At 38.2% G+C, this 14,372-nt stretch overlaps 1 protein-coding gene across 6 annotated transcripts in view; it reads left to right on the forward strand.

The window, feature by feature from the left end:
* Window positions 1-14,372, forward strand: part of LOC132109392 (mediator of RNA polymerase II transcription subunit 12) — a 43,886-nt gene that overhangs the window by 19,850 nt on the left and 9,664 nt on the right. For all 6 annotated transcript variants that reach the window (XM_059515422.1, XM_059515425.1, XM_059515426.1 and 3 more), the window contains exons 20-34: window positions 144-275; window positions 362-589; window positions 1,383-1,527; window positions 3,232-3,352; window positions 5,322-5,432; window positions 5,539-5,652; window positions 6,579-6,742; window positions 6,983-7,162; window positions 8,897-8,968; window positions 9,043-9,203; window positions 9,369-9,530; window positions 10,235-10,346; window positions 10,432-10,521; window positions 12,213-12,322; window positions 12,399-12,534. In XM_059515422.1, coding sequence (XP_059371405.1) covers window positions 144-275; window positions 362-589; window positions 1,383-1,527; window positions 3,232-3,352; window positions 5,322-5,432; window positions 5,539-5,652; window positions 6,579-6,742; window positions 6,983-7,162; window positions 8,897-8,968; window positions 9,043-9,203; window positions 9,369-9,530; window positions 10,235-10,346; window positions 10,432-10,521; window positions 12,213-12,322; window positions 12,399-12,534 — 2,038 coding nt within the window. The remainder of the gene's footprint in view (window positions 1-143; window positions 276-361; window positions 590-1,382; window positions 1,528-3,231; window positions 3,353-5,321; window positions 5,433-5,538; window positions 5,653-6,578; window positions 6,743-6,982; window positions 7,163-8,896; window positions 8,969-9,042; window positions 9,204-9,368; window positions 9,531-10,234; window positions 10,347-10,431; window positions 10,522-12,212; window positions 12,323-12,398; window positions 12,535-14,372) is intronic.

Raw genomic sequence — 14,372 nt, forward strand, 5'->3', positions numbered from 1 at the left:
TCGACCACCACAGAGGTGTTTTCCTCAAAAACCATTTTGGATGACATGGGCGAGGTAAATGATCAGGAATTTTTTATTCTGGAAGTGCACATCTCCTTCAAGCTATTTGGACGGTGATGAATATTTTGCGTCGTTCTTGGCAGGCTGCGGATCGTAGTCAAGTCTGGCGTGAATCCTGCAGACTGTTCCTCAGCCGAACGCTGTATCCTGGCCTATCTCTACGACCTCTATACCTCCTGCAGTCACCTGAAGAGCAAGTTTGGGGAGATTTTCAGGTGAGAGCTATGAATCCATGCTTCTTTAAATATTTCCCAGTATTCCTGGTCTCTAATGGTGTCTGGATTTGTGTGAATTCCCAAAGTGAGTTCTGCTCGAAGGTGAAGAACTCGATCTACTATAACATCGACCCATCAGACTCCAACATGCTGTGGGATCAGATGTTCATGATCGACGCCATCGCTAATCCTACCGCGCACAACCTCAACCACTCCATGGTGGGAAAAATCCTCAATGACAGCCCAGCTAACCGATACAGCTTCGTGTGTAACGTGCTCATGGATGTGTGCGTGGACCACCGTGATCCCGAGAGGTGGGCATCTGATTCAGTCGATTTATAATGTTTAAAATGATTAAAAACATGTTATAATTGGGTGGTCTTGTAAGTCTTAGATAAAAAATTTAATGGAAATTAGAACAAACCGAAAATAAACGTTAAAAATAAATAGAACCCGAATAGTGATATTCAGAAACAATCAAAAAGCACATTATACAAATTAAAAAGAAAACTGAAAATAAAACCATAATATAACTATACCAATATAAATAACAAAAAATAAGTGAATTCGTAATATTAATACAAAGTGTGTGTGTGTGTATTTTATTTATTTATTAAATGTTATATAATATATAAATATTATATTGTATTTTAAGTGTATATATTATAAATGATATATCATTTTTAATAAAATAAATTAAATATTAAGTCTTTTTTTTACCGCAGTATGTGAAAACAGACCAGTGCTCAGTTAACCAGTAATAATAAGTCAAATATTCCAGTTACTACAGTTTATGATAACTATTACCAATCAAAGATCATTGTTTTTTTTTATACCATTTTACAACCAAAGTTTAAATTGTAGAGTTGAGTAACATCAGTCTTTAACACGTTAAGACAAAAAAATGTCTATTTAGACTTTAGTAAACTCGATGGACGAATAAAAAAGATAATTTAAATCATTAAAAAATGTGCTGCTATCATAAAAATGCCAGAGATGGTTTATATAAACACTGCCCTGGGTCCTGTCGCATGATTCTCTGCTGCATGGCATCTGTAGCTGCGCCTGCTCTCCTGCGGTGAGAAACTGTTGTGTGGTTTGTTTCAGGGTGAATGATATCGGGATCCTGTGCGCCGAGCTGACGGCGTACTGTCGCTCTCTCAGCGCTGAATGGCTGGGAGTGCTCAAGGCTCTCTGCTGCTCCTCCAACAACGGCAACTGTGGCTTCAACGATCTGCTCTGCAATGTTGACGTGAGTCCGCTTTCATCTGTTGCTTTAACTGCTAATATGTTGTAGCCATGTGATCTCATTTTTAGTATATTAGTGCTGACTAAAACATGTTTCAATTGTTTTTACTTGTCTTTATGAAAATACTCCATTTTACTAAATGCCTAGTTGTTGCTCTTGTTAACTAGATGTGTCTCAAGTCAATGGACGATAGGTGAAACATGACTTCTTTTCTTCAGTAATAGTTAAGAAGATTTTTAGCTGAAACCTGGTCCTTGGCGATTAATAAAATGCAAGTCAGCGACGACTAGTTTTTTGAAAGAGAAAAAATATATCAAGGAACAAAAAATGAATGGTCTTATGAAGCAAAACAATCAGTCTGTGCAAGAAACACGAATCATTCTTTTGAACCGGTTGTTTTTGGTGAATGAGTTGAATCAGATCTCCAAACTAATCCTCCGAAATAGTTTGCGGCTCCAGCAGCACAGATCTACAAGTTACTCGATCAAAACTAACTTTCAGACGCCAGACAGTCACTTTGACTGGAAATGAGCCGAAATAGCCGCGTAACTGATCCTGTGATGAATTAACTTTTTCAGTTTCGTTTATTCACTTTATTTGCTTCAGACATGTAAAACATCCACATTTCACACCATTATTGGATGCTTTAATAATATGTGACACGTGCTTTAGTTTTATCTTTGTTATTAAAAATAAGAACAAAGCTGCAAATAAACAGTAGTTTAATCAAGAGCAGCGAGTGATTCGGTCTTTTCTGTTAATGTTTGATTATATTGAGGCCTGCTGTAATGCATGGATCTAATATATATGTTACACACATTAAATTTTCCCCGAAACATTCATGTAAGACGTAACAGATTATGTTTGTGTGGATCTCGCCAAGACATATTTCGCAATAATAATCGTGAGATTTCATCTTAGGCATGTGCTTTGCAAATGTCAGTTAGCGCGATAGTTTTGTTTTCATCAGCATGGGGTTTAAAAATCATATTTCACTGGTTTGGACTCATCGAGAATTCGATATGAATATTTGCAAAAAGCTTGAATGCTGCGTTTTGCAACATAGATCTACGACTTCAGCTTCAGACATCCAAAGGTAAGCAGAGAAAAAGGCACTCCTCTCAGAAAACGTACAAATAAAAATCATTTTACATGTTTAATTACTATGTGGAGCATATAAAATGCTAGAAGAGCGAGTGCTTAATGAACTAATTCTTTGTGAAAACCTCAAATTTTTCACTTCTTTTGTCTTTGGTTTAAAATTAGACCATGTGGTCATATATTGGGCATATGTTATTGCATATTCACTGCGTCATTGTGTGGTTACATAAACGAACTAGTGGACTGAACAAATTTCATTGAAACTAATGGTCGAAAAAGACAATTGCGTAAAATACTCAGATTTCCAGGTAATAATGATGTAAATAATTGCACAGACCAATCATTTCACTTCATAAGAACTCAATACATCCGTCAGAAGCCACAGATATTCACGTTGCCTTTAATTTTTATTTTAAATTCCTACAAACAGGTTGACTTGCATTGTATCAATCACCAAGGACCACAGTTTCAGCTAAAGATGGCTGCTTTACTGTCTTGAGGGTGACTAAATTAAGAGCAATTGTTTATTTTTGGGGTGAACTATCGCTTTAAATAACTGTGCTATATGTTCCTGGTGGTAATTGAATATGTTTTCTCTTTGAACAGGTGAGTGATCTGTCTTTCCATGACTCACTGGCGACATTCGTTGCCATCCTGATCGCTCGTCAGTGTTTGTTACTGGAGGATCTGGTGCGCTGTGTGGCCATTCCCTCTCTCCTGAACGCAGGTATGGCTCTTTCAGTTGAAGTCTAATAGTTTTCCACAACTACCTGTCATACAGACACACAGTCACTGCATACCTTACCCTTGGAGGCAGGGGCGTCATGCATTCATGATTTTTGAGGGGGCACATTTGGGGGGGGGGGGTCGGGAGTACAAGTCATTCTACGAAAGCACTGTATAGCCTAACTGATATAGGCTTTTTTTTTTTTTCTTTATTCAAAACAATTCCAAACATGCTTAATATATCAGGAAATATCTCGTTTCTCAAATATGTGTAGGTAAACGCGTTTTGCACCTTTATAGATTGTTATTTGATCAATATATGGAAATGTAGTGTAATCTATTAACTACACATAAAAACCTGACTTTTTACTTAAGTGCCATATCATGCCATAAAATATTTTTAATACGACTGAATTTGCATTTAATGTAAATTTTAATAACAATATTGTAAGATACTTATTTTAACACTTTCATTTTACAGAGAGTAAAGAACATTTACATTATCAAAAAACATTTTCATTCAGTCTAGCCAGAGTTCAGGCACTCTCAAAAACTCCCATTAAAGTCACTGAAGCACTTTACATTATGAAACGAATATCTTACTTACATTCGTACGCACATCTGCACTTTTTGTTGTTTCTGATGAGAGAATTCGCTAAATAATTCAGTCAGCGAGCAAGTGAACAAAACACCGCGTTTCAGTGATGACTCTTCTGGACGTCTCTCATTGGCCATTGCATCCATAAGCGCAACAGAATAGTTTCTGATTGGTTATCATGAAGCGTTGTACGAATGCGTCTGTCTCTGGCTCAGCGCCAGCCAGCGAATGCAGATTTGAATTTAGCAGCTGATGCTGTGCACTGAACGATCTAATCACACCGCTGTGATTGTATCAAATATATAAAAAATATTATTCTGCAATTTTTTTTTTTTTTCGTTTGGAAGCTGCATTTAAAATCCACTTGGCTCAGAAATCTGAGGGGGCACGTGCCCCCTCACTTTGAATGGGCACGACGCCTCTGCTTGTAGGTGCAGTCGTTCAGTTTTTCACAGATACATAAAGTTCAGAGAATAATGTGTTTATTTAATCAAGGACAATGCAAATTAGTAATGCATAGTCATTATAAAATGTGCCAGATTTAAACAGTGTGGATCATTTTCATCTGTAGTTCCAAAAAAAAAAAAATGGATAACACTTTACTTAAAGCCTTTGTATACAATGAATTATAGAAGTAGTTTTGATGCATTGATTATACCTGGTTGTAATGCACAATGTTGTATGATCTCATGAATAATTGTAACCAAAGTTGTTTACATTGTAATATTACAATGCATTATAATATTTAGCTATTCGTTGTTTGAAAAAATAATGCATTAAAATGCATGGCAGTCAAATATTCAAAAATAATGCATTTTAACTTTTGTTACAATTATTTATGAATATGTATAATGCATTATGAATTCTTTTAGAATGCACTGTTCATAATTTCCTTACCAAGTGTTACCAAGAAATAAATAAATAAATAAATGCCAAATTTTAACTCTAAACTCCCTATAAATGTTCACACAATTTAGATTTGATGACATTCTGATTTTTTTTTTTAAGACAATCCACTAACTTTTTATATTCTGGTGGGATTCTGTTCCATTCAATGAGCTCTAATTTGCTCAACCCGCTTGAATCAAAGAGGTTTGTTCTCATCACAAACATGTTTGAGGTTCCATTTACTGTATTTGATTAGCTCTGTCTGTCTGCATTTTTCAACATGTGTCATTTGGTTTGGAACAACATGAGATGATTCATGAGCAATTCATGACGACGTGTTTGTGTTTGTTTGAGCCAAAATCTTAAATCAAGTCTGAGGTTCCTTCTGGGCCAGAAATGATGGGGGCATATTCAGAGGCCAGTGGCTTTTAATGGAAGACGATGTTTGTGACACATTCGTGTGTGTGTGTGTGTGTGTATTCAGCCTGTAGTGAGCAGGATTCTGAATCTGGAGCAAGACTTACTTGTAGGATCCTGCTTCATCTGTTCAGAACCCCACAGCGCAACCCCTGTCCTCAAGACGGCACCAAATCAGGTAACAGCTCCCTCTAAATAAAGTAACTCAAACTCTCTTTTACACATCCCATCTGAACGACTCTAGACAGTAACTATAACCCTGAGAATAATATTTCTGTCCACAGACAAATCCACAGTGGGCATCCGATCGTCCTGTGACCGACATCTGCTGGCTGCGTCTCAGAACAGCATTGTGGTGGGAGCCGTGTTTGCCGTGTTAAAGGCTGTTTTCATGCTAGGTGAGACTTTGAGTACTTTTCTGTTGTGTATTCACATTTTAGCCAGTTAAACTGCTGATTAAAGACATATTTCACGCATTTTTTTTAAATAAATAAATAAATGTGCTCATTCGTAGACCATCCAAGATGTAGATGAGTTTGTTTTTTCATCAGATTTGAAGAAATGTAGCATTGCATCATTGCAGTGAATGGGTGCCGCCAGAATAAGAGTCCAAACAGCTGATAAAAACCACAATAACTGCACCACTGCAGTCTAATCAGTTAACGACTTGTGAAGCAAAAAGCTTTTGTAACGTCAAACTGTTTCTGTAATACTGCTTTCTCCATTAAAATGGGTCTCTTCTGAGCCAGGGGAGAAATATGCATAGAGCATGCACTGATAATGAGCTGAAAAAAAACTATTATAACCAAATATGTGATTGGATTTCGATGGGAACTTTTTCACTGGAGAAACATTTTATTATGGATGTTAGGCTGGTATTTTAACCAGAAGCGACAGTTAAAGGTTAAAACGCCTTAATGATGGGGTTGTTTCCTACAAATGCAGCTTTACAAGACTTTAACTGATGGACTGGAGTGTTGTGGATTATTGTGATGTTTTTATCAGCTCTTATTCTGACGGCACCCATTCACTGCAGAGCATCCATTAGTGAGCAAGTGATGCAATGCTACATTTCTCCAATTCTGATGATGAATTTCTCAGTGAACTATTACTTTATAATGTTTTGAAGATCATACAGAAGATTAAACTATATCCCTTAATTGGAAAACAACACAAGAAGACCAGCAAAGGCATTAGATGATTAAGTAAAGGAGAAGAAAGCAAGTTGTAGTGGGAGAATGGAGCTAAAGGGATCCAGCTGGTAGTTTATGCATTCAGAATTGATCAGTCCTTAAAAACTGTGACTCTGTGTTTATTTCTCCAGGAGACGCTGAGCTGAAGGGTTCAGGCTTCTCCCACTCTGCCGGACTGGACGACATCGGAGAGGATGACATGGGCTCCAAAAAATCCGGAGGACGTAACGTCTCGATTGAAACGGCCAGTCTGGTGGTTTACGCCAAGTATGTGCTGAAGAGCATCTGCCAACAGGTGAGGGTTTTCACCAGATCATATCCTCTCCTCCAGGGATTCTAGCTGTTATAATCTATATTGTAATAGAAGTATAAAAACACATTTTTAAGTGACATCCAAACCACTGGCTTATAAATGCATCGCCTAAAGACTCTAAAAGTGATCAAAGATCAGCAGCACACTGCTCCCTTCCAGTTGAAAAATGTAACTCTTTTCTTCGCTTAAGATTTAATTGATCTGATTTTCTCTGTGGTTCAGGAGTGGGTGGGAGAGCGGTGTCTGAAGTCTCTGTCGGAGGACAGCAGTGCTCTGCAGGATCCAGTGCTGGTGAACATCCAAGCTCAGCGCTTACTGCAGCTCATCTGTTACCCGCACAGACATCTGGACAGCGAGGAGGGCGAGAATCCTCAGAGACAGCGCATCAAACGCATCCTGCAGGTCACATGCTCCCACATGACCCCATCAGGCCTCTAACATTGGGTTTTACCTTGTTGCTTTGGCAAAGTATCTAACATTGAATTAATTAGGCTGCCAAACTAAAATGACTGAGAAACCAATTTTATTGGATTGTACTGTTTTTAATGTAAATAGTAGGGATGCACCGAAGTGACAATTCTCAGCCGAAGCCAATCAAAATAAAAACCAATTTTCCCCCCATGTAGGGCTATTTTAGAATAGATTACACATCCCAATTTGAATACAATGTGTGAATGTTAGAATAAATGTATTATTGTCTTTTTTTATCTTATTTTACAGAATAACAGTAAAATTACAATACTATCATTTATGAATGTTGATGGATTTGTTGCTTTTTCTCTGCTTTTATTTTGGCAGAAACCCACAGGAAGATCTCAGTGCTTCTATTTTTTTTTTGACAAACAGCATGCATATTTATAAATGATTCTCATTACGAATTTGAGAAGATGTGTCGCATGCATCACATTGTCACATGCCTTTAAAAAAATTCATAAAAATGTTACCGAGCAATTAATATCCAGTTCAGCACAGATTTTCCTTGCACTTTGGATTTTGGATACATGAATTTGTGCATGCATTAGAAAACATAACCTTCTGCAGTTTATTTACTATTCATTTGAGGTAATTTCACAATTTCAGTCATCATACAGTAACCTCTTCTCTCATCGGAGACGTGATGCAGCACTAAACAATCTCTCTTGATGTCAGTGCTTTGTCTTTCTCGGATAGTTTTAAATACTTTCATACTGGCGACATGTTTGCTGCATTTTTGCGTGCCTCTGTTTGATTGCGTTAGTCAATGTTTGCTACATGTTATTCGACTGAACACCGAAAGATATTTTTTTGCTATTCGCCTAATATTCAGTGCATCCCTAATAATTAGACAACGGTTTTATTCAGAGGTGTGTCTAACTAATTTATTTAAAAATGTATCAACTGAACGTATTTTAGAATTTTCATCTAGTGTACAATGTCTTTTAGAATCTTTTGCTAATTGAATACCTTGCACAATTTATTTAGAGATGGCCATGAAAATAGCCTTGATGCTGGCATGGCGTTAAAAAGTGAATATATCATTAAAATTAATTAGGCTTTATATTTCAATGTGTCTCAGAGCAGCTCAGTTCACAGTAAAGGCAGAAAACTCGGGTCTCTGCATGTGCTGTGATATTTTAATTTTATTCTTATATTTAAGTGGTATGGCTTCCTAAAAATGCCAGAGAGAATGTGATGTGGACTGACACTGTCACAACAGAAAAATTGGTTTTTAGTCCACTTTAAAGCACTGTAAACAAACTGGAAAACGATTTTCTAACTTTAAGCTGATTTGGTGTCCACCCACCCACCAAAATATACTGAATATTTATACACATTTAGCGAGGAGTGGTCTAGAAACCTGTTTGAAAACAGTCATTGATTTTGCAGTTCCATTTGGTGATGCACTTGTGTACATGAAGGGTGTTTTAAACACCACTCTCAGCGATGGAAGAGCAACAGAGGATGAACAAGAACTTAATTATCAATTTCACACCTTTTAGCCATTAATTAGCCATTAGCCATTGTGTGGGTCTCTCAGCAGCTCATTATTCAGGATTGGTGTTCATCTTCATAGACGATTAACATCCAGCTGGGGCTTTAAGCTCAGCTTTGATTGCTTTAAAAGCATCCATATCCCGTCTGTTTTTCTGCTTACAGAACATGGACCAGTGGACGATGAGACAGTCCTCTCTCGAGCTGCAGCTCATGATCAAGCAAAGCTCGAATAACGTAAGAGTTCACCTCCTCTTGATGATTTCTCTTCTTTTCTTTAAGGTTTGTACATCTGAACCCACTCTTTGCAGGAGCTGTATTCTCTTCTGGAGAACATAGCCAAGGCCACCATCGAAGTTTTCCAGAAGTCTGCTGAGATGAACTCTAGTAACCCTTCCTGGAATGGCTCTGCGGTTTCCAGCAGCTCTGTCTCTAATACCAACAGTGCCAGCAAACTCAAACCTGTGCTCAGGTCGGTGACCCCAATCATTGCTTTGAGCTTTTATTTTCTTTCAGCTTGATGGACTGGCCTTCTCTTCTTCAAACAACACCAATTTGTGTTCCTATCAGTGTCTAAGAAGAGAGCGCTGCCCTGTGTGTTTCTCTCACATTGATGTTGTTGTTGTGTTTCCTCCAGTTCCTCCGAGCGTTCAGGGGTCTGGTTAGTGGCTCCTCTGATTGGTAAGCTTCCCACCTCGGTGCAGGGTCACGTGTTGAAGGCTGCGGGTGAAGAGCTGGAGAAGGGACAGCACCTGGGTCCCTCCTCGAGGAAGGAAAGAGATCGGCAGAAACAAAAAAGGTACTCGATTTTTAAGCTGCTGCAACATTTACACGGTTGCTTTTCTCCTGATGTCTTATGCCTCAAATGTACCTAAACATGTTGACATGTTGAAAAGCCTTCTGAGAGGCTGTCATACACCCAATGCATTGTAAAATATTCATTACCATTAGAAATCTTGTGCCTGGCTGTATTTTTATTTAACCTTATAGGTTTTTGAAAGACATCTCTTTTGATTAAAAAATAAGAAATACCACAACTTTAATTTTCAGATATTTTAAAATGTAATTTATTCCTGTGATGTAAGGATCAAGTCACATGATCCTTCAGAAATCATTCTAATATGCCGATATTTTTTATTATCAATTTGGAAAGCAGTTGTACTTCTAATATTTTTGTCAGAACTGTGATTTAGTCAGAAAGCATGAGTTCAAAAGTAAAATTTTGTAACATTATAAACGTCTTTACAATCATACTCCTATACTTAATCACACACATAAATAAAAAATATAACATGGTATGATATACATATTCAAACGAGGCACACAAAAAAAAAAGTGTACTTTAAATATCAATCAAGATTCATCTTTTGAATACCTCTAGAAGTTTGTTACCCGCAATCTCAATGGGAAAGTGTCTTTTTGTTTTGTGCTTTTCACAATAATTACCAAGTGTGACTGTGCTAACGAGAATGACCATTTCCTCCATTTTCTCTTCTCTTTCAGTATGTCTCTCCTGAGCCAGCAACCCTTCCTCTCTCTGGTGCTGACGTGTCTCAAGGGACAAGACGAGCAGAGAGAGGGTCTCCTGACTTCCCTCTACAGCCAAGTCCAGCAGGTACATCATCAACACACAGCGTGTCACTGTCAGTCAGATGCATCTCATCTCTTTGCCCTGATGTGATGTATTCCTCTCCTGTCAGATTGTGACTAACTGGCGTGAGGACCAGTACCAGGATGACTGCAAAGCCAAGCAGATGATGCACGAGGCCTTGAAGCTGCGACTCAATCTGGTGCGCAACCGTTATCTCTTTCTCTCATTCATCATGTGCCTTCAGGCTGACCAAAGAAGTGCAGTTTCTGTGTTGATCTGCCACTCATCAATCTCGTTTCCTTGTATTGTGTGCATGACGTTAAAATCACCGAGATGTAGGGGTTGGGTATCGAAAACTGGTTCCATTTCAGATATTTCAAAGAACCGGGAATTTGATAAGACATGTGCATTTTGGTTCTGCTTAACGATTCCTGCATTCGGATTTTAATATGATTTTTTTTTAAGTTTGTGTGCATTGGTAATCTAGCCTAGAAATCTAGACGCACCCTAGCGGCAGCAAAATGTATTTAGCAGCCTAGAGTACAGTCTAGCAACTCTCAATACACCTTCTAGCAGCAAAAACCCAGATTGGGTCAGGCCAATCACGTCGTGTATAGAGCAGGCGGGGCGGGCTTAACATATGAGAGTTGCGACGGCTGCCACTTGAAAACAAAGAATGGCGGCTGCAGCTGTCGAACAACGATCTTTTGAATCGGCTTTGGCCGCGACTCTGGAGGACTTGGAGTTAAGTTTCTCTTTAAGAAAAGAGCAAAGAATGGCACTTAAGTCATTTTTAAAAAAGGAAGATGTGTTTGGAGTTTCTTCGTTGCTCTGATTGGTTGTAGCGCTATCCTATTGCGTGCAGAGGGATTTTGAGAGACAGCCGTTTATCCCGTCCCTCGGAGTAAGCCTCGTCCATGGAGAGTTTCCACACTAAACATCTTGATGTAAGTCTGGCTGGCCAGGCTATTGGTAATCATATTTTTTCAAATAAATCCAAGGTAACACTCATTTTACACACAGCACACAGTGAAAATGACATGAATATGACAGTGGTCACATGCATGAAGCACAGCATAATTTGAAATCACAAATTTAATGTTTAAAGCATTGAATCTGCACCAAAAGTCATGCAGAGAACAAGCGATCATACTGGATACGTGCACACTTCACAAGATCTCACAGCTGGATTCGACTAAGTTTGCCAAGTTTGTGAAATTAAATGTTCATTAGTCATTAAAAGATTCATTTAAATGATGTAAATCCATATTTGCTTGATGTTGACGGCAAACGAGAAAGTATTTTAATGTTTGCCTTTCTATTACTAATCATATAAAAGCAATCGTTATAATACTTTTTGTATACATTTTAATTCTTTTGTTTAACCATTCTATCGAATTATTAGACAGATTCTATCTGTATTAGACAGAACTGTTAACGACAACAATGAACAAAATAAAAGTGCTGTCGAAATAAAAGTCCCGCCTCGAACACATCGGCCAAACAGAAAAAACGTATTGGCTGATGCCGATATTTAAAAAATGCTAAATATCGGCCGATATATCGGTCGACCACTAGTTCTTTATATATTTATGCAATTGCTAATTGATTTGTTTGTTCCCATTTACTTGTCTTTAACTCTTTAATATTTGAAATTTAGTTGTTTTTGCTGTAGTATTGTGTTAAAAGCATTGGCAAAAGTCCCTCTTGTGAGTGTTCTATTGGCTGTTGGTTTGCAAAAAGCATTTTTTATTATTATTACTGGAATCTAAACTAGGAATTTATAAGAATCCGAAACAATAAAATTCAAAAGGTACCCAACCCAACCCTTCCAAGATGTGGTGAAACTGCACTGAGCTCATTTGTTGTTTGGTGTCTCGTGGTCTGTAGGTGGGAGGGATGTTTGATACGGTGCAGCGCAGCACACAGCAGACGACGGAGTGGGCGGTGCTTCTGCTGGACATCATCAGCAGTGGCACAGTGGACATGCAGTCTAACAAGTGAGATCCGACACAGTCTCTGATCAACCTTTGCCATACTCTCTTAATTTGAATGATGTTTGTTGTTTTCCATTAGTGAGCTCTTCACTACGGTGTTAGACATGCTGAGCGTGTTGATCAACGGCACTCTGGCGGCTGACATGTCCAGCATCTCTCAGGGCAGTATGGAGGAGAATAAGAGGGCCTACATGAACCTGGTCAAGAAGCTCAGGGTGAGACCGAGCAATACTGATTCTGCTTAGAAAGCTAGAATAGGCTTTACTTAATCAAGTCAATAAGGAGCGCAGAGAATTTGAAAGATGAGACTTTGATTTACTAAAGTGCAAAGCTTATTGTGAATACTGGGTGGCTGTAAAGTTAACGAGTATATTATGAGTTTCCTCAAAGTACTGTGATTTTAATCTCATAATGCTATGACTTTAGTAATATTTTGACATTGTTCTTAAAATGTTACAACTTTAATTTCACAATGCTGTGACATCATTCTCAAAACATGGACTTTTTTCTCAAATTATTACGCTATTCTCAAAATGACACGTCTGTTTTCTTAAAATGTCACTACTTTAAATTCATATTGCTATAACTTAAAGTATTAAGACCTTATTCTCAAAATGTTATGACTTTAATCTCGTAATCTTAGATTTTTTTATTTTGTATTATTGTTTATGTGGCACTAAAAAGCTGTTATATTATTCAGCAAAGCAAATCAGTATATTAAAATGATTTCTGAAGATCAAGTGACACTGAAGACTGGAGGAATGATGCTGAAAATTCAGCTTTGCATCAGATTTAAGATATATTCATATACAACCCGAATTCCGGAAAAGTTGGGATGTTTTTTAAATTTTAATAAAATGAAAACTAAAAGACTTTCAAATCACATGAGCCAATATTTTATTCACAATAGAACATAGATAACGTAGCAAATGTTTAAACTGAGAAAGATTACAATTTTATGCACAAAATGAGCTCATTTCAATTTTGATTTCTGCTACAGGTCTCAAAAAAGTTGGGACGGGGCATGTTTACCATGGTGTAGCATCTCCTTTTCTTTTCAAAACAGTTTGAAGACGTCTGGGCATTGAGGCTATGAGTTGCTGGAGTTTTGCTGTTGGAATTTGGTCCCATTCTTGCCTTATATAGATTTCCAGCTGCTGAAGAGTTCGTGGTCGTCTTTGACGTATTTTTCGTTTAATGATGCGCCAAATGTTCTCTATAGGTGAAAGATCTGGACTGCAGGCAGGCCAGGTTAGCACCCGGACTCTTCTACGACGAAGCCATGCTGTTGTTATAGCTGCAGTATGTGGTTTTGCATTGTCCTGCTGAAATAAACAAGGCCTTCCCTGAAATAGACGTTGTTTGGAGGGAAGCATATGTTGCTCTAAAACCTTTATATACCTTTCAGCATTCACAGAGCCTTCCAAAACATGCAAGCTGCCCATACCGTATGCACTTATGCACCCCCATACCATCAGAGATGCTGGCTTTTGAACTGAACGCTGATAACATGCTGGAAGGTCTCCCTCCTCTTTAGCCCGGAGGACACGGCGTCCGTGATTTCCAACAAGAATGTCAAATTTGGACTCGTCTGACCATAAAACACTATTCCACTTTGAAATAGTCCATTTTAAATGAGCCTTGGCCCACAGGACACGACGGCGCTTCTGGACCATGTTCACGTATGGCTTCCTTTTTGCATGATAGAGCTTTAGTTGGCATCTGCTGATGGCACGGCGGATTGTGTTTACCGACAGTGGTTTCTGAAAGTATTCCTGTGCCCATTTAGTAATGTCATTGACACAATCATGCCGATGAGTGATGCAGTGTCGTCTGAGAGCCCGAAGACCACGGGCATCCAATAAAGGTCTCCGGCCTTGTCCCTTACGCACAGAGGTTTCTCCAGTTTCTCTGAATCTTTTGATGATGTTATGCACTGTAGATGATGAGATTTGCAAAGCCTTTGCAATTTGACGTTGAGGAACATTGTTTTTAAAGTTTTCCACAACTTTTTTACGCAGTCTTTCACAGATTGGAGAGCCTCTGCCCATCT

The sequence above is a fragment of the Carassius carassius genome, chromosome 29, assembly GCF_963082965.1.
Source record: "Carassius carassius chromosome 29, fCarCar2.1, whole genome shotgun sequence".
Lineage (NCBI taxonomy): Eukaryota > Metazoa > Chordata > Actinopteri > Cypriniformes > Cyprinidae > Carassius > Carassius carassius.